The 21,069-nt window shown below is 41.1% G+C and overlaps 1 protein-coding gene across 7 annotated transcripts in view; it reads left to right on the top strand.

Moving 5' to 3' along the window:
* Positions 1 to 21,069, top strand: part of LOC136446303 (diacylglycerol kinase beta-like) — a 105,853-nt gene that overhangs the window by 69,356 nt on the left and 15,428 nt on the right. For 5 of the 7 annotated variants that reach the window (XM_066444651.1, XM_066444647.1, XM_066444648.1 and 2 more), the window contains 8 exons: positions 2,794 to 2,883; positions 6,013 to 6,170; positions 7,293 to 7,357; positions 7,971 to 8,061; positions 9,163 to 9,382; positions 12,690 to 12,810; positions 16,671 to 16,733; positions 17,021 to 17,081. In XM_066444651.1, the coding sequence (XP_066300748.1) occupies positions 2,794 to 2,883; positions 6,013 to 6,170; positions 7,293 to 7,357; positions 7,971 to 8,061; positions 9,163 to 9,382; positions 12,690 to 12,810; positions 16,671 to 16,733; positions 17,021 to 17,081 (869 nt within the window). The remainder of the gene's footprint in view (positions 1 to 2,793; positions 2,884 to 6,012; positions 6,171 to 7,292; positions 7,358 to 7,970; positions 8,062 to 9,162; positions 9,383 to 12,689; positions 12,811 to 16,670; positions 16,734 to 17,020; positions 17,082 to 21,069) is intronic. The other 2 variants (XM_066444649.1, XM_066444650.1) reach the window with 1 other exon arrangement.

Below are 21,069 nucleotides of genomic sequence, written 5' to 3'. Positions count from 1 at the left end.
TTCTGGGTAGAAAATGTCAAACAATTTAAATATAATATTATGTATTATCTATTCTTTATTACTGATTGATTGTGTGGTAGCATTCCATACTTCATTTGCATGAAGATGTACCATACTCTCAAGCTGATATGCGATTTTTTCGAGGAAGAACCCCTCCTAACGTACGCACCCCGACTTTGGCGTCGGCTTGGAGCACCTGCTTGCGACTTGAAAAGTTTAAAAAGTGCGTACGTAAATAGGGATTTTACGGTAAGTGTTAACAGCTGTGCTCTAAGACTTAGTATTACATGAAATGCAAGAAGAAAATTACATTTCTTACAGTGTACACTACTGTAGTGTCTACTTAGGGACTGTACAAACGTTTACAGGGGGGAGTGCCGGTTGTCTAGGGGGAGGGCCTATGATAAAAGATTTGACCTGGGGGAGGGCCATGGAAAAAAAATGGCAAGGGGGAGGGCCTGGAAAAAAAAATTGATCCCATCAGAACCTTCAAACACATTATCAAACTGTCTAAAATTGGGCTCTGAGCCACTAAGAAAACACCATGTTTCCCGCTAGGAGCAGAGTGACCTGCCGCTTCGCGGATAAGGTTAGAATGGGAAATACAACCGTTGCATTCTGTTGTGGTCTGATTCAGATATCTTGATATTTATGGTGGATAGATATGATAATAAAAGGTCCTCTTGATATATATTCTGTAATAGTAGTATACAAAGTTGTTGTTAATACAAACTTATTCTGTAATACAAACTTGTTGTGTGATACAAACGTGGGACTTGTTCTGTGATACAAACGTGGGTTGCCACGTGCCAAAGTTCTGCGCGAAGGGCGAAGTCGCCCAGCGCACCTTGTTTGCCACTGTACTAGAAGGAAGCTCCCAGGATAGTTCCCGTCAGGTTGAATGCCCAGTGTCCAGCAATATACTTTTGGAAATATCAAATGTTACACTGTGACCATACAGCACCCATCAAAACCTTCCAAAAAATTCACAGTTCTGAAGTTATTAAGGAACGTTGTTGACCGCTAACTGCTTAAGCATAAAATATGACGGCCAAAAACTATTAGTGTCATGGAACCAAAATTGAGTAAGTTCCCCAAAGTAGGATTTTTAACATTCTAACTAACATTTTTATATTGGGGAATATCAACTGACCTCGGGTCGCTGAGCATCAACTTGGCAGGCTAATGTTCTAGTCTTCTGACAAATTCTACAAGCAAATGTTGTTCAGACTGTTAGCATGCTTGATCATCATAGAATATTTCTGAAGTTATGAATGTTCATTCATTATCTAAAATAGCCCTCGGCACACCGCTCAGATCCAACAAGATGACACGAATCGGGTACAAACAATATGCGATTTAACTAAATTAAAATACAGGATCATAAAGTCATCATTACTTAATGAAGCATATTTTCAAACCAGCCATTCAGTTTTTGCATACTGGTGCCTTAGACTCAGTACTGTAAAATAATGCAGAAATGTTACTTAAAACCACCACAAACATTTTTGTCCAATACTGTAGCTGTATGTGACTAAAGCACTGCCGCGAAATTAAAACCTCCGTGAACACTTCATTTTCCCCTTTAATAGATACAAATAATACAAAAATCTTTATAGCTAATACAAAAAGTTCCCTTGAGATTTTTTATAGATGATATGAAATGATCCAGTCTTTTTGTAGATATTTGTTTAAAAAGAAAAGAGTCCAAAAATACAGTAGTTTTAAATATGCCTATGGACTCTTACGGAATTCATTATCATAGCCGTGTGTGGGAACATTTACCGATAGGGCTTTCGGAACATTATAAGGGTTTTTGGACGTAGGGCTTTCGGAACATAGGGATTTTGGAACACATGTAGGGACCCCGGTGTAACCGGTTGCCCTTTGGTTTGGTTCTACTCCACTCCAGGCTAAGATGAAGTTGAGATGAATTTCCATATACTTCCTGTTCCCTGCCTTCTGCTGTCTGATACTCCCATAACTGAAATGTTGTTGTGCCTCTTGTCATGAACTCTGGCTTCTTGTCCCTTCAACCACAAACGTTCCAACCTTTGTCCAAGCATGTCCATTTCCATTCCGTGTCTTTCGTCTATTTCGATCCGTCCGTTTTAGTTTACATCTACTTTGATTTCTGCCTGCAATAAGTATCCGCCGCCGGCTTGCTGGTCGCAGCTTCACCAGAGCCCTGTTAGCCAGATGTTTCGGTGTGCCAATGCTATGGGCTGTCCTACTACATCTGTTACCAGCTCCCACAACGAGGACGAGGGTTTGGACTTTGGGAGGCAAAACTGAATAGCATGATCAAACGAGAGAGATTGCTAGATCAATTGTTAAGCACAACGCGAAGGACACAAACGGGAGTGCAGTGATTTATTTGCCGTCTTGAATATTTTTTTACAGGAGGGGGAGGGCCTAGGAAAATTTTTTTAATCCGACCCTCTTACGACCGGCCCTCCCCCCTGCAAATGTTGCACAGTCCCTTAAGTTAATGCAAAGCTACTAATTGCAGTTTCATACAACTGTTTGTCCAAAATATGTAAGAAACTTTTAATTGTTGCTTTAGCACTATTAACTTTTTCTTGCCTTCTTGCCAGACAGTTTTAGTTTTTGTCATGCTGCATGCATGCTTTACAGAGGACTTTAGTCAGTGTTCAGGTAAATGAAGGTGAAGTAAGAAATACAGCAAACCATGTTTAATGTACCATCAAAGTCTGCTGCACTTAGTGACAGCTGGACCCGGGGGTGACTTGTATTGTGATGCAGTGTTGAATACCTTGTGTTTCATCTCAGATAAGATGCAGTTTGCTCAGCCGCCTCCTGTGGCCATCCTGCCCCTGGGGACAGGCAATGACCTGGCCAGGTGTCTGAGATGGGGAGGAGGTAGGTACATGTATGCTGCTGCTCCACTCTTCTTATGTCAGGTCACATAATCTCAGTGAAGGTAATAAAACAAGTCTTGTATAGATAAAGAACTCAAAACACAGTAGTCTGTAGAGGTCAATAAGGGGAAATTTCATGACACACATCATATGATTTCAACTATGAAAATTTATATCATTTCGTTTGCATAATCAAAATGTAGAAAATGGTTTGAATTCTTTATATTCTACAATGAAAATTTCATACGGTACTGATTTAGGTAAATTAGGGGTGGGTACCGATACAAGTCCAGAGGGTCAGGACCAGGTCCGGACCTGTACCTGATTATAGTAGTGCAGCAGTACATCATATTTTGAAGAGCAAGATGCAGGTACAGGTCTTTGTGAGTCCTACAAATTATGTTCAAATTGTATATCAAAACGATATGATTATTCTCGGCACACACTAATGCGCAGAAAGAAAGCGAAGATGTAACAAAACATGCAACCTTTTATTCAAGGTAACTTTTATCTCACAAAAGAGATTCAGAGCAAACTTGTCCTTCTTAGAGTTCAAAGTAGTTGACAACTAGACATTTATTTTATGACCAACAAAATTAATGATCTTACATTAGACTCTTTCAGCAGCTCTAAGCATTTGCTAGTTTATCATGAGAAAACTAACACAAAAAGTAAGTAAAATATGCTGACTATTGGCACACAAGAAGGCAACAAATATCGGTTAACTGATTTGTGGTTTGTTTGGGTGTCTTTACTTCGGGTGTAAATTTACGTGAGTGCAAGTGTATGCATGTGTCGGATCACTAACGTCAAGTCTGGAACGATATGATTTTTTAGGTTCTCACTATTTAGGTCTCAAAATTAACTATATACTCGCCCCGCCGTCTGTTGACTCATTCTTTAATTGTTTCTACGTCATGTAGATATGATTCACAGCTAACGTCCTCGAAAAAGAGCAACCACGACTCGTTACATCTGCTGTTTTGTATTTCCTTAGTCCGGTAACATCTACATTGTATTATTATATGACTGCCTGCTGGTAGCTTGGTAATGTGAAGTATCTTATCGGTCAAAAGGCCGGTCCACTGATTTTTTCCAGACGTTTTTTTTTTTACTGGTCCACAAAAAAATACCGGCTTTGTACCAGTACCCACCCCTAATGTAAATGTTGTTAGATGTAAGTAATGCCAATTTGCAGTATTGATGTGGAAATTCCCATCATTTGGATGTAACATTTATCATTTGGATCTAGCATTCTAAATGTTATTATCTTATATGATACCTTCGTGTATAAAAGAAGTCAGTTTTATGTCATGACATATCTAATTTGCTAATGAAATATATTGCTACATACAAACTATGCAAATTGGATTCCAAAATTAAAGAATTCACAATGATCATGATGACATGTTAAACACAGTTAACATTGTTAGACATACTAGGTTATGTAGATAATTATATCATTTACATAATAACTGCCAAACTGCGAAGATTACTTTCTGTTACATTAGAAGGATTGATTTATCATGGCACCCATCACCCATTTATTAACCTAATAGATGTGAACATGGAAATTCTAATAAGAAATAGAAGTTATTCAAATCAGAAATCATTTGCTTATATCGATGAAGGTTAGACAGCCAGGTAATAAGATACGCCAAAAGATAGTTACTCAAGCAACTGGATAGAATTTTGAAACAGTCAGACGTTTCAGACAGCATTCACTATTCTTCGTCAGTGACTAAAGGATTTCTTTATCTGTTTGCATACATACTGAGAAAATGCTGCATGTATATGATACTACTAGAGTTTGTGACATAAGGAGAAGTTCATAATCACACCATGATGAATACAAACCCTGTACACAGTCACATGTTATTTTAAGGGGCTTCTGAAATGAACAAGGGTTAATGACCCACCAGAATCTTATAGCCTATCCAAACTGACCCATTGAACAAACAGAAGTCAAAAACCCCAGTTGTTGCAGGATGCTAATGTATAGGTCAAGCATGACTAAAGGCCGTGGCAGAAAGCACTAATGCTGGAAAGATGCCAACTAATTGGTTCAAGCCTTGGTCCAAGGCATGGCTGCAAGGAAATTGAGGGACTGGTATTTGGACAGCCATAATTACCTTGAAATTACCATGGCAGTGTGCACTAACCAAGCATTAGTGCTGCATATGTATTTCTGGCATTAATGCTTCATTAGACAACAGTTTGGCAAGCTGAACACATTGATCCTTTATTTAATAATATCATGTAAATCAATCCATAATTGAAAGTGACAAGCCCTAATATGTTAACCTTTTTCGTACTCTGTAGTATGGCTAGAAACCAACAAACTATACAATGCAGTATGTTTTATGTCTGCCATCTTTGAAACGTGTTGAATCACAATGGACGATGTTCTTCATTGTACCTAAAAGTGCAGTACTTTCTTCCTTCATTTGTGTTAGCATTTTGGTCAGACTTTGCCGGAAAATCCCCCTGCAGGGTGTTTTCTAAATACATCAGGTTTACTAGACATTATGCCCTTCCTCTCGGCGTGAACTTCGGTGTGAGATATTGGCCAACATGATGCAACAAAACAAGCAAATCTTCACAAAATGTATTATTATATTCATAGATGTTGCATTTGTGCTAAATCAAGAAGAATACACACCTTTGAAAGCTTTACGCCCTACCTATAAGTTGACTTTTCTGTTGTTTTTATACTCTCCCTTCTTCTTGTGGAGCAGCTTCTTATGGCCCAAACATTCAGTCAAGATCTGTCTCTGAGAGTTCTTCAATGAAAAACTTTGACCCAACACGTTTCAAAGATGGCGGTTTGTTTTATTGTAATAAAAGACCACTTGAGATTCGTTATTCACCACTTCAATGTGGCACTTTTATGTTGTTATGGCATCATAACCGATATGAAATGAGGACTTCTGATTGGTCAACGTCATCTGGCTATATGATAAATTTTACTTTGAATGAAGGAAGGGGTCACATGTTCTGAAGGACCAGTCACTGACTTATCCTTTAAAAACTGACAGTAATATGTTAAACCATATTCATTTGTTGAAGAATCATAATATACAATGTCATGTTATACATTATAGTCTGTGATGTTGCCATGTACATGCAGGTTACGAAGGTGGCAGTCTGACTAAGTTTCTGCATGAGATAGAGCGCAGCAGTGTGGTAATGATGGACCGCTGGCACATGGATATTACTAACCACTCAGATGAGAAGGGCGACCCCGTGCCATGTAATATAATCAACAACTACTTCTCCATTGGCGTGGTGGGCTATCTTCTCTTCTATACTTATTCTCTCTTTAGCAACCCTTCTTCATGATAGTTTTTCATGAGCTGAAAGTGCACATGTGCAGTTTGGTATAAAGTCTGGTGCACTTTTATTTGAATGTGTAGAATACAGTGAGGGACCAATATTGATAGTATGATATTAATACCATTTTAATGGACCCAATATTAAGGGAGCACACCCCAGTTTATTTGGGGTTTCAATTGGAGGCTGCGCACCCTCGAGTCTAGGTACTGTCTCTTCCAGGGAAGTATTCCGAAGTAAATCAACTGTGTATGGGATGAAAGCCTATCCCTTCCGCTATAGGACCAGCTGAGTTCTGTTTCTTCAACCTCTCTAATTTTGGTAAATCAGGAGACAAAAACATAATTTTCACGTCAAAAACGATGGTCAAATTTTGGCACTTTTGCGTAGGATAAAACTCGTAGAAAAAATTTTCTAGGTAGAAACGACTGATGTTGTCAGAAAGAGAAAAACCTAGCGTACAGTCGAGCCAATTATAAAGAAAATTCTAGTACTTGGATTTCTTTAATCATCCACGGCGCGAGGCATGTCAGCATGACCCACAGAACGCAACAAAGGTCAATCTCCGGCCAAGGGACATTTCACCATGAATGCGGATGGATATCCGGAAGTAAGGCTCAGATCGAAACGCAATTGTCACCCAAAACACACCAATTCATACCCTTTTCAGCCATGCTAGTATCTAATGTCAGTTCGAAGCACATTATGAGAAATCTAAACTCAAACCCAGCCCCTCGAAACCCTTCCGTCACTTTTTTGTCGCGCACTTCTGTGGACCCCGGTCGCGGAAGAACTGGGGTGTGCACCGTTAATAGTTTATCAGCTTGATAATCACAGTGAACTACATTATGTATAGAACTAACTGCTGTAGCAGACAACTTCCAATCACTTATTCTGCATGTTGATTATGTAACAGTAACTATAATGCTAAAACAGGAATAATATGTTAATATACTTCTAGATTACCTAAGACTGATACATGTGCCTAAATTGAAGCAGAATACAGATACGACTTGGTACAATGTACTATTAGCAAGTGTTGAAGGAGGAAAGTTTTTTGAGCTGTCTATGTTCTAGGATGCTTCAATAGCACACCGATTTCACCTGATGAGAGAGAAGCATCCTGAGAAGTTCAACAGTAGGTACTACAAACCTCCTTTATCTTCCACACACATCTGAACTCTTGCACAACTGCAGTTCTCAAGAGGACAGGCAGGTGTCCCTGGAAAACCATGAATACAGACACACAGTAATTGAGAGTACCAGTGTTCGTGTAGTTTTTTTTACAAAGCTTGCATTTTGTAGCCCTTGGTAAGCTTCTCTGCACAGAGGTGAGAAAGCTACTTTTTCTCTAGTTGGCAGAGTGCATCCAAATACGCTCTTACATTGTACTTGGCTTTAGGTCTTAATTAAGTCATAAATGAATATTGCTGGTCAAATTGCTTTTTAATTCTTTTTGAGAATAATCTCCTCTCAAATGGCTGTTTGTGTTGCTGTTTTAAATGACAGTAGTGTGGCCAATACCTTCTGGCAGATTATTTCTTATGATGATGCCTGTTTCAATATTGTGGTGCAGAATATAAAGGAAAGAATATTGAATTTTGGCCAGTTTAGCAATGTGAAGAAGTCTGATATGCCCAAATGTAGCACTCTCACCTTGTCTTTAGACCTTTAAAATTGACAGCTTTACATCTTTTTCAACAATTATAGGCCAATTGATGAAATGACATTGTTCCTCTTTTGTTGTGTACACAGGATGAAGAACAAGTTGTGGTATTTTGAATTTGGAACAACTGAAACATTGTCTGCGACATGTAAGCACTTACATGAAGACTTGGAGATACAGGTAAGATCAGGACAGCTCTGAGTGTTTAGTACCATATTTCTTCTATTAAAGGATGCACTTTCTTGACATTCAACTTTAAAGTTGGTGCTTCATGATCAGGTTGAAGCCAAATTCCCGGTGCACACTTTTATTCAGGTTTTCTCTTGAGAAAAATTGTGACATAAGCCAGCGATTACGCCCTGAGCTATCGCCCCAAACAGCGATAATTTATTCATGTCATTTATCTTTTACAAGATAACGATGTTACATGTACATGTATTTTAATCACATATTAACACGTGACACATATTGTTTTGAGCATTAAAAAGTATTATAGTTAACATTAGTGATAATCATGAAATTCAAAATAATATTGTGAGATACCGATTAAATGCTGGCGGTGTAGTGCTAGTGGATCCCACGCCGCTTGCGACAACTATTCCTATGGAACCACACGGATGGAAATACAGGGACATCGTACACATCCACAAATATCTTAATCAAAAATGTCATCGCTAGGATCTGAAATGTTCCAGGGTTCTCTTTAGCTAGAGTTTTGTTTTTGTTTTGATGTGCAAAACGCTAAATTAGCGAGGTAACTTAATAAATGGGAACCCACGCTACTCTCGGCACACTTCCAGGTTGGTTGAACGCCAAAAATGGGGTGCACACTTTATTCAGGTCTTTCTGACGACTTATAATCTCAGCTCGCATGAAATGGTTGGTGATAAGTCACAAATCGAAGGTGCAAACTTTATTTAGGGTGTGCCCTTTCTTAGAAGAAATATGGTAAGCCAAGTTAGTTGGTCAAGACATCCCTTATTTTCAGGCGTCTCAATTTTGGTATCTTTTTCCTACTTGTCACCTATGGATGACCATAGGCTGTTTTGACTTGCTTAAAGAACTAACAACTCAAAGAAATATTATTATTTATAACTGTTACAGCTAGCTGTATTTGGAGCCAAGTTGACGTTAATGTAAAGACCAAGCTATGCATTGCAATTCCCTTCTTAACAGTCTTCTTCCTAGCACTTTTCAAACCTCAGGATTGTGTGCTGTTGTATTGGATTTCTGGCATAGGTTTTCCAGTCGCAGTATTTGGATGAATGTTGAATGTTTCAGTGTGATGGAATGTCATTGGACGTGGGCAGTGGGCGTTCCTTGGAGGGTGTGGCCATCCTCAATATCCCGTCCATTTATGGTGGGTCCAACCTTTGGGGTGACAATTCATCGGCCAAGAAGAGAAGCAAACATTTCCGCAAACAACTGAAGAAACGAGACAAGACACAAGACCATCTGTCTGTCAGCAGTGGGTCTGGTGACCTGCAATTTGCAATACAAGGTGGGTACATCTGGATACACAAGTCCACCACCTTCCTACATGTTTCAGAAAGTTCTTACAGAAACATCTTAATTGTCCTACTATTCTTAAGAGCAAATGTCTGTAAGGATCAAACAATGGTGGCAGGGGTCAAAAAATCCATTTGGCTCATGTTTTGCACAGTCATAGTGCTTGGCCCACAAATCCTCAAAATAGCTTTCTTTTTCCTCAACACCGATTGTTGCCATGGCAACGGGCCAAACATGTTTTGGGGCCATTTTCTGGCATGTCAAAATCATGAAAATTAGCATATGTTAGGACACGATTACAAACAAATGCTTGAATATTACGGAAAAAACTAATTTAAAAGCAGACCTAAATAGACCAACTTTTTCGCTTTCTAAAGAAACCTTTGAAATTTTCAAAAAGACAGTTTGAGGTTCCAAAGATGGGAATTTTTTTGGCCTGAAATTTGTACCATATATACACATGATCATAACTGCTATCAAATGCATGTTTGCAAGTTTGGCGTCGTCTTTTGTTGTCACATGGTTGGCCTCAAAAGTAGGTCATTTTTCACATTTGACGAATAATGTGATTTAGAGTCATATTCAAGATTCGATATAAAAAATTGAACAGTTATCTACTCAAATTTACTGTCAATGGTAACCAGATATATTGTCCATCAAATGAATTATTGTAGAGTTTTAAGTCTTGTTACGTTGCTGTGAACTTGTCCTGAAAAGTAGGCCATATTTTAAATGATGTGCAAAGATCAGCATTTTGGCTATGTTTGAAGCTCCGCAAACGTCAAGGTAGGATGTTATATGAATGCGATTTTTTAATAGAGGTAACCCTAAGTAATTTCTATGAAATGAAATGGTTGTTAAGGTTGGAGTCAACTCAGCACAACTCCTGAGTTTCTAAAGTACACAGGGCTTGATGATATAGTTTTGAGCTTCATCAACAAGGCTTTCTCTACCGGGGAGATACCGGAGAGCTGGAGGGCGCTCATCATTGTCCCAGTCCCGAAATCAGGAGATCTGACAAAACCAGATAACTACAGGGGCGTCAGCCTGATATCCCTCATGCTGAAACTCTACAACAGGATGTTACTCAACCGACTGAGACCCGTACTGGACTCATTGCTGAGAGACCCACAAGACAGGTTCAGACAAAGAAGATCTACCGTGGGTTAGATAGTGGCAATCAGGCATCTGCTTAATACTTCCAACAACCTAAGCTGCACCATGACGTTCATTGATTTCAAAAAGGCACAATCCTCCGCGGAAAGCTCATGAACATCCTGCCTGAGAAGCTGGTAACAGCGATAGCAGCAACCTACTCACAGACATGGGCCAAAGTCAGGACTCCACACGGAGATACTGAGACCTTCAAAATGCTGGCAGGTGTGTGGCAAGGGGACACGCTGGCACCTTTCCTGTTTGTCGTGGCACTTGACTACGCCCTTAGATGCGCGATCAAGGGAAGGGAAGAGCAACTAGGTTTCACCCTCAAGAAAAGAGCTAGTCGTCGAGTCCCAGCAAAAATGGTGACAGACTTTGACTTTGCGGACGACCTCGCGCTGATCTACAACACAGCAGAAAGAGCTTGTGCCCTCTTCACAGAGGTGGAACGACACTGTAGGAGAATCGTCTACAGTTGAACTCCAAAAAGACCAAAGTCATGGTTTACAACTCAACCGACGAGAAAGTAACTTTTCTTGATGGCACACAGCTTGAGGTTGTCAAGGACTTCAGATACTTGGGTGGATGGATTACTTCAGCAGCGCATGGCATCAAAGTGAGGCGAGCCCTTGCCTGGAGCACCCTACACAGCAGGAGAAGAGTATGGGAGTCGAATATGGACAACAAACTTAAGCAAAGACTCTTCGTCTCAACTGTCGAGTGTGTACTGTTGTACGGCTCGAAGACCTTGACTCTGACAGTACAGGACAAGAGGTTACTCGGATGAACTCTATACTCTACGGTGACCTCCATAAACTCTCTGAGAAGAGAAGGAAATGGAGAATGGCCCCGGCTAGACACTGCCTCCGACATACCGAGCTGACACCCAGCCAGCTTATCCTCTGGGAGCCAACAGAGGAAAGGAGGAAAAGGGGCAGACAACGCACAACCTTCATCAACAACTTAGAAAGGGATGCTGGGCCCAGTGACATCACTACAGCAGAACTTCGCTCACTGATGGAGAACAGGGCTGAGTGGAGAAGAAGAACCCATTGTTCCCTGTGTTGACATCGAAAAAGATGTCCCTTTTCAAGGTTCAAGGACTGTGCATGTAGTGCAATTGTTTCAAACGCGAACTCAAACTACCATGAACACTCCATTTTCTCCCTCTCTCTCTGGCTCATTCTCCCTACTGCAAAATCAAATCCCTGCAAACTTAGAATTGCGATATCGGAATGGCAACAGAGTTTTTCCCCATATAAAGAGGAATTATATGGTCATACAAAGCCTTTTTTCCCAGTATGTTAGATTTAGATATAAACAGACTCTGAGGGGAAAGTCTGTACCTTCAAGTTGGTAACTGTACACACAGTTTCAGGGAGTGTACAGAGTTAGATGTTTTCCTCCCAACGCTCTGTCTTCATTACGTCTGCTTGCTAACTTTTTACGTAGAAATGTCCAAGAATTAACAACTCAAATTGGTGTGGCCTAACTGAAGCTAGATTCTCATTTTCACCATACCTATAACGACAGTTTTTTTCTAGGATGTAAAATTTAGTTTAAAAAAATCATTCTGCCTTTAGTTGTCACATACAAATTGACAAATTCTAGATTTATTTGAATCTGCCTACAAAATGTTCAACAAAGATAATTATATGTATGCTATTGAAAATGCATATTTGACATCATAAACATTATTCAACATTATTCATTATTAAACATAAACAAGACACAGTGGAAAGAAATGAAGAAAGACTGAATGCAGCCGGAGGCTGTTTCCACAACCTCCGAGCCGCAGAATACAGTGGATCATCATCAAACATTATTCTATGATTGTATGAATATCTGGATTTTTATTCCTATAAGTATAACAAAATGTTTAGAAAACAAACAATTTTCATTGCTGCGCGTTTGATCGCAGAGTCACAACAATGAAAAGGTGGAACCTAGGAATGTCTAGCAGATCTGTGAAGAAGGAGTGCACATGCAAACACTATAATTGTACTGTATATCAAGAAAGCAAGAAAAAAGTAACCAGTACTGTCTCTATTCCTTACCCTATCATTGGTAACAGAGGGTTGCTGTAGTTATGCTTGTCATGATCAGTGTTATAGATGCTTGAATGTAGTTCCCCTTTTCAGACATTGGTGATAAGATGCTGGAGGTTGTTGGTCTGGAGGGAGCCATGGAGATGGGACAGATCAAGGCTGGGCTGAGAAATGCCTGCAGGCGACTGGCACAGTGTTCATCACTCACTCTTAGGTAGGAGGACATGTACAAGTGTGCCTGTGTATGTGTGTGTGATAATGCTTGTATACTATGTTTATTCACTATATAATTATGTACTACAAGTACAATGTATGTGTGTGTATATTTGTGTGTGCGTGTGTATATTTGTGTGTGTATGTGTGTGTGCGTGTTTGTGTATGTGTGTGTGTGTAACTTTGTGTGTGAGTGTGTATATGTGTGTGTGTGTGTGTGTGTGTGTAACTTTGTGTGGGAGTATGTGTGAGTGTGTGTGGTGTGTGTGTATGTGTGAGTGTGTATGTGTGTGTGTGTATGTGTGTGTGTGTGTATGTGTGTGTGTGTGTGTGTGTAACTTTGTGTGGGAGTGTGTATATGTGAGTGTGTGTGGTGTGTGTGTATGTGTGCGTGTGTGTGTGTAACTTTGTGTGGGAGTGTGTATGTGTGAGTGTGTGTGTGTGATGTGTGTGTGTGTAACTTTGTGTGGGAGTGTATGTGTGTGGGGGGGCAGGGGGGAGTGTTAGTGTGTGAATTTGCATGCCTGTTGAAGATACAACAAGATGGCGGATGAGTGCAGTCACGTTACACGAGCGCTCCGTTTCTGATGTTAGATTGAAGGTTAAAAAGCTACATGAAGTGAGTTATCGGGCGATCGTTGATGACTCTATATACGTATATCAGATTCTACATATATCTGGGAGATTCTAAATATTCTGGAGATCCGTTTAGGGCGACTTATTGGAAAATGGGTGGTGACGCCAAGACGCCAAAGAAGACAGCGAAACGCAAGACCCCGAGCACAAAATGTTGGAACGTCAACCTGAATGAGGTTCCCCTGGATGAATCTTTGTTCTTCGATTACGAAGACCAAGGAAAGTCTCAGCTATGCGGGGTGAAACTGAAATCAAATCAGCTGGATAAGTGGTTTGCAGCGCACAAAGATGCTTTCGACAACACCTTTGAAAGTTCCAAGGAAACATCCGTCGCTTGGAAAAGTTCGGCAGGCGTCACAAGTATGTCAATCCAGACTACCTCGGCTACAGGGAAGACAGGTAAACGTCTTTTATCTATTCACTTCTACCACAAAAAGCAAGGTCTGATGGTCCAGGGACATGGTTCAAGGTGGTGGGTGGATTGTATTCCGAACTTGTAAACTACATAAACTCACAGCAGACAAGGTCAACAATCAAACATGGAGCTCAGCGCGTCACAGACGCGGCATTGACAGATTCCCAACAATACCCCCAGAACAGACAACTCCCAAGCAAGTTTCGACAAACGATGTTCTGGAAACACCAACATTGCCAGAGTGCGTCCATCCTCGACATCTGCATGATACGTGGCGTTGTGTGGCGCAGGTGTAGAGCGCGGGGCTGTCAAACAAGGCAACCCGGGATCTAATCCCGGGTTGTGCCCAGAGAACTTGCGCCCCGACGTTGTGCCCTTGGGAAAGGCACTTAACACTTTCCTCACTTTCCTCACTTCACTCAGGTGCAAATGATTACCTAGCTCATCTAGGGTTAGGGATGTCCCTCGGATAGGACGTTAAATGGAGGTCCCGTGTTTGGGGAGAGCCACACCACGCGCACGTTAAAGAACCCACCACAGCTTTTGAAAAAGAGTAGGGGCATACCCCGGTGTGCAATGGTCCAAATCTTACAGTCCGGTCTGAGATGACATCTTGAAAAGGTGATAGTTCACCTGTTATGTCAATCCTTCCACAAATGTGGTAAATCGAAATAGATAAATAAATATGGATGCACCCGAAAGTAGCATTGACAGATTCCCAACAATACTCCCAGAACAGACAACTCCCAAGCAAGTTTCGACAAACGATGTTCTGGAAACACCAACTTTGCCAGAGTGGGTCCATCCTCGACATCTGCATGATATGAACGCACCCGAAAGTAGCAATATCGAAGGGCAGGTGCAGAGTTAGTAGTTAGTAGTATCTAGTATTTTGATTATACTGCTGCCGGGGCCCCTGACACAGGGGTGGGCAGCAGTCGGCTAGTCGTCGAACCGCTCTTCCACGCGGCTCTGTCCAAGGGGTTTACGCTGGTCAGGCCACACACCTAAATGTCCTTCCTGACACACTCCATCCAAGATTTTCTGGGTCTGCCACGACCTCCTGCCTGGCAACTGCATTTTGGTGATGGCGTTGATGCAGCCACTGGCACGTTCAACATGTCCATACCACCGGAGTCGAGACCGCAGCACAGAGGCAATGTCCACAAGACCAAGTTTAGCATGTAGAGTTTCTGACGGTGTCTCATCCTGAGGTTTGGCGCCGTAGATCCATCTGATCATAGCTTGGTCGTTGCGGCACAATCGTTGCAGATCCAAGGCAGTAGGGGCCCACGATTCACTCCCATGGAGCATGGCTGCTCGTACGCAGGAGTCAAACACCTTGCCAGAGGTTTTGAAGGGTAAGTGCCTGGAAGTAAGGATGGGCAGGAGCTTCTTAAATCTTCCCCAGCCAACGCTGCATCTGGTAGTGATAGCAAGCTCACATCCACCACCCGCACAGAGCATGTCCCTAAGGTAACAGAAGCTGGCTTCCACATCCAGCACCACCTCACCCACTGTGACCTGTGTTGTTGGGTGACCGTCCAGTGGCTTGGCTTCCCCTCGACACTGCAGACAGATCTAGATGTAGTTCTGCACGGCTTGCTGGCTACCTCTGATACCGCAGCATTTCTTGTGGACCCATAGGTCACATTCAGTACACTGGATGCGTTGGAAAATGGCGCCAAGTCTGACGGGGACACAGCAATTAGAAATGGCGGTCAAGAGGAGATGACAAAGAAGTTACAGATAAGCAAAGTTCAGAGCGTTCTACTATGGAGAAATCTCAGATATTCTTAACTTTAACGGTTTTGGGCATGTATGGACAAACCCTAGATTATATCAGATTATATCATTCTGCCCAAATGAAATTGAAGACTAACGTCACTTTATCATGAATTGTTCAAGATATGAGGATAAACGCTCAAATTTCAATATGTTGCCCTGTCCCATATTATTCGTATTGCACTTATTTGTTTTTTTGTATGTAATAACTATGTATTTATGGATATACAATGTAGTGGACCTTACGAAAGTCGCTGTACTTTTGTTGTGTCAATAAAGATTGTTGCTATATCTCTCTATCTGTGTATGTGTACATGTGTGCACATGTGTTATAATGTATGTGTCTGTGTGAGTGTTTCTGTGTGGATATGTTAGTCTGTGTGTTCTTGTATGTTCGTGGGTTTGTGTGTGTGTGTGTGTACGTGTGTGTGTGTGTGTACGTGTTTGTTGTTAATTTGTTGTAAAATGGAGATTTTTTCATGCGATATTGTAAAATTTGAGCATGTTTGCATGTGTGTTTCCATGCGTGCTTGTGTGTGTGTCCGAATGCTTGTAGTCAGCATAACTCAAGAACGTTTGGGTGGATTGTAAAGATATTTGGTATGTGGGTAGGTGTTGGAAAAACAAAGGTCAAGGTCGATTTTGGGCCCCTTAGTATGTGACACTGGAACTGCATTGGCGTTTTTGTCAAAATCTTCCAAGGAGAATAACTTAACAAAGGAACAACAGATTTCTGTGTTATTCAATATGCAGGTAGCTTTGACAGAGATGTACACAATGAAGTGCAAATTATGCAAATTGAGACTTAATTTGCATCAGTAATGAGGAAAATCTATATTTCCATTCTAGGCATGTTGTGACAGCTTACACCTGTTGGTTTCGATTCGTGGATCCAACATTGACATTTTACTACGGCTTCTACCCTAAATAAAGGGACAACAGACGATACAAAGAAGTCCATGAGAAAGCAGCAACAAATCGCTTTTTACCGAAATGATTACATTTTCCGTTCTGTTTTTTTTAAGCGCCATTGTAGGCCCTTGGCCTCAAGGTGTCAGCCTACATGCGAAATTGTACAAGAAACTCCGGTAGGATACCTTAATGCATACTGTAATTCACTTAAGGTTCACGGTAGCAAAATTTCACGGTGTAAGAAAAATTTACATTTTCACTAAACTTTAACTTCACGGTGGCAGCAAGTGACTTGCAGGAAGGATGTGTGAAGGAATCATAAATAAGTTTTTCACTGTGATGATAAGTTCACGGTCCAGCGGTGACAGTGAAAACAGTGAACTTAAAATTACAGTGAAAGAAACAAGAATTACAGTATGTTCCTGTGTGATTGGATCCATGTATTGTGTCATAACTGTTCCAGAACACACAAGAGACTTCCCATGCAGATAGATGGTGAGCCCTGGATGCAGCCCCCATGTGTGGTATGTTGAATCCATACATATATACGTACATTGAATCCATGTGCACCACTATATGATATACATTTAGCGGTAATACGTTTATATTGATTTATATGATATGTAAATATCATTGATTGATATTTCCAATTCCAGATTGCAGATGTGTCATCTGTGTATTAAAATATGTTACCAAGGACCAGGTCATGCATGGTCTGTCCTTTAATTTTAGCAACAGTTTTTGCTAATCATTATTACTATGAGCTGTTCTTCAAATGTTGTTACTAGGCGATTAGCGTATTGTTTCATCATTCGTTTTGCAATTGTCATGACTGCACACAACTCACTTCAGTCCTTTGATATGTACATTGTACTATCCATACACACTCCTCTTTTTTACAAATTCTGTCATGAGACCATCACCTCTGACAACAATTAGAAATGAATGGGTCGACCTGATGGCTCAACTACATGTACATGACTTTGTATAATTATTGAGTTTAATGAAAATTTTGGACAAGGTTATTTGCCACTTCAGAAACCTTAGGGTCTGGGACCAAAGTTTCTTTTGTACAGTTGTGTAGGAATATGCAGACAGTCTGAGGCCATAGGGTGGTCATTCTCAGACTGGTAAATTGTGTTATTCCAGTCACAAGCAGAGTCTTGCTGCTTCCTGGTGGACTGTTTAGTATTGTCCATTGCCACTTTATTTTGGGTTGAACCTTTGATGAAAAATACCTTTTTGTTGTTGTTGTCCTTGTTTAGCGTCTATTATATTACTAGACATGGTCTCTTGGTGCTGGGTTATGCTTGGTTCAGTTACGAGTCGATTGTCTCTCTAGGTATTTAAGTCTTGGTGACTTGTGCTTGCGTGTTGCTGGAAGTGTTTCTAGGAGAGCGCATCGAGCCTACATGCGTACTCTCACCTTTGCATAGCAGTCACCTGCCCATTGTGGTCACTTTTTGTCGGTCCCTTGGATTTGTCCCATTGACATAAGCATTAAGAATAAGGCTATAGCGGCTATAGCGGCCACCTGTATTTCTTCACATGGCTTGTGTTTGTACATCGTAGCAAATTTCTGTGCATTTCGACTGGACAAAGATTACGGCCCAATATTTCCGTTTTCCCAGGGAATTCATCCAAAAATGTGCCCAAATACGATTGGCGCTCATTGAGCAGTATTAAGGTCGTCAGAAGACACCACTGTTACGGAGGTATAGTGTGCTAAATTTATCTTGCTGCAAAGTATCATTGAGGATAATTACTTAACCAAAAGCTTCAAAATGAATATGGATAACATTAATTCTTTATTGATTTGTAGAATGATTCTTTTTTCAAGCCCATAATAGAAGTTTAAGAACAACAATCAAATTTCTAAAATGTGACTTACCTGTGCAATGTTTACATGTGTACTGTACCGTGAATAAATGTATCTCAGTGGGTACTGAAAACATGTCTCACTCGTGGTCAATTAATCAACATTTTCTCCATAGCGGCCACCTGTCCTTAGCGGCCAGTTTTGGCCAGTCCCTTGAGTGACCACTATAGACAGGTTTGACTGTACCAGGAGAGGGCTAATAATAATTACATCTGCTTGCCTTGGAAAGGTCTTCTCTCATCCCGGCTAGAGTGGTGATATCCATGTCTCTACTTTCCTCTGCAATGTTTTATGTCTCGTATAAGTTCTCAGCTTCCAGCATGTGTTGTCTTTTCTTACGGAGGGCAGTGGTACAGGTAGTGTCTGGTGGTCTCCAGAGCACCGCAGTTTAGGCAGTTAGGTGAGACCTCTGGGTTCTTCCAGTTTTGGTAGGCGTTGAGTCTGGTGTGGCCTCTCCCTAGCTGGTTGATGTTGACTTGCGTGTTTCTTCTTCCATGTGTCCTGCCTTTTTTGTTCATGTTAATGCCAATTTTCTGCAATTGTGTTCACTTCTCATGTTCAGCTTCGTCCTTCTGTTCCATCTCTTGTGTGCTTGTGCTTCGATGTGCTTCATGGCTTGATTTTTTGTCCAAGATCTGTATTGGATGTTTGTAGCTTTGTTTGCTGCCAGTTTAGCTTCCTTATCTGCAATTTTATTTCCTGGGATCCCCATGTGTCCCGGGCACCAGGTGATATGTATGGTGAGGCCTTGAAGTTTGAGTGCTCGTAGTTTGTTTCTGATGGTGTGTACCAGGCTGTTGTAGGCGTCCACTTGCTGTACTCCTATGACGCTCTCTATCGCAGCCTTGCAATCGCAGAGTACGAGTACCCTTAGATTGTGGTTTGTCTTCTGGTGATGATATCGATGGCAAGGTGAAGGCCTTCAAGTTCCCCTTCATAGTTGTTTGAGTTGGCAGCTACGGGTTTGCGTACTGCAAAAGGCTCAGTGACCCCCCATCTTTCATAGATGACTGCAGCGCACCCTGTGGGCCCTGGGATTTCCTCTCGTGCCTTGTCTTTTCCCCCTGTGGTGTTTGTCTTTGCTGCAAATGTACCAGTTATGCTGCCCATGATGAAAGGTGGTAGTCTAGCGTCATACTACGGTTCCTTGTCCACCATGCTTTTCTCCATCTCGCCCTTCATCTCGTTCAGTCTGTTCTGTAGCAGGTGTAGCGGAGATCCTAACTGGCTGGCTGGTTTTTGAGACTTCATGTGTGTTATGGTGTTGAAGATAGGGTTTCCTGTATGCTTCGACGTCATTCTCAAGTACCCCTGGGCTTGTCCACATTAGTGAGGTGGATGTCAGTCGGTGGGATTCCCGCCAGTGTTTTGAGGGCTTCAGTGCTCGTCCTCTCAAGGCACCCACAGACCTTCCTGCCATACCCGGTCGAAGCAAGCCTTGTAGTCAGCAACTACTGCTACAGTTGTTTTGTTATGTTGAGCCCAACATACTGTTGGGCGCAACATATTGTGTTCGTATGGTTTCTTTCTCCTGTCAAATCTTGTTATCGACGCAGCTCGGTCGTCCCTGTACCAACTGAGCTGAAATTTGGGTATACAGGTAGAGTGGGTAAATACCCTGGGAAATTTTTTTAATTTTTTCGATATTGACCTTGAAAGTGATTTTATTGAGATTTTTCTGACCAAAAACGTACATTTTGGCCTCCTGTGCTCTGGAAATACATCCAAATGACCTGAAATTTACTATGGGGGTACATTGAACAAATATTCAAAGAATCCCATTCGCACTTTTGGTATACAACACTTCAAAATACGATTTTGGAGGGTATTTTGGGGGAGAACATCGGTTATTTTCCTCATATGGGGTCACTGACCTTTAGGTCACATCTTTATTCATCTGGCCAGGTGGACTAATTCAGTCAGCCAATGAGAGAGGGCGTTGTAACACGGATTTATCGAGCTCAACCTGATTGGTTAAAATAGTCAATTCAATTAGGGGCATACTCTGACAGGTACAGACACAACTTCACTACTCCCTGGCTCCCATCCTTGTGTTGTTATTGTTGTGTCCTACTGAAGTTATGTAAGTGCAATTGAGAAGGTTCAAAACTTTTCTGGTGGTATTTTTCGACACACACGGTGTTTTTCTTATTTTAACACTGCATGGAAACAAAGATTTCCACAAGTTTGCAAGCTTGGACACTATGGTGAAACCTGACATTTCCATGCTATGTACACGAATTTTCTACCCCTGTGTCACCAAGATTGGACACCAGTGCACATAATAGTGAACACAAAGTGTTTTCCACCTAGGAAACATCCCGTGTCGGGACGTTGACAATAACATTAACAACAAGAGTTCCGCGACCTCATATCTCCATGAACAATTCGTTTTATGCAAATGACTTACACATTTACATAATATATGCTTAATCATAAACACCTTTATCGTACTTACACATGTTGCAATATAGACAGTCCTATAATTTTCCAATTTGATGAATTTTGGTGTTTTTGCATTAATTATGCAAATTAGGAATTTATTTGCATAATTAGTATTTGCTGATGCTCCACTTTCCATAAACTACATATGTCACATGTATTTGAGTCTTATAATGGAAAATACTGCAAAT

Source organism: Branchiostoma lanceolatum, chromosome 12 (genome assembly GCF_035083965.1).
Source record: "Branchiostoma lanceolatum isolate klBraLanc5 chromosome 12, klBraLanc5.hap2, whole genome shotgun sequence".
Lineage (NCBI taxonomy): Eukaryota > Metazoa > Chordata > Leptocardii > Amphioxiformes > Branchiostomatidae > Branchiostoma > Branchiostoma lanceolatum.
The sequence above is the reverse complement of the archived record's forward strand: the minus strand, read 5'-3'. Positions and strand labels throughout refer to the sequence as shown.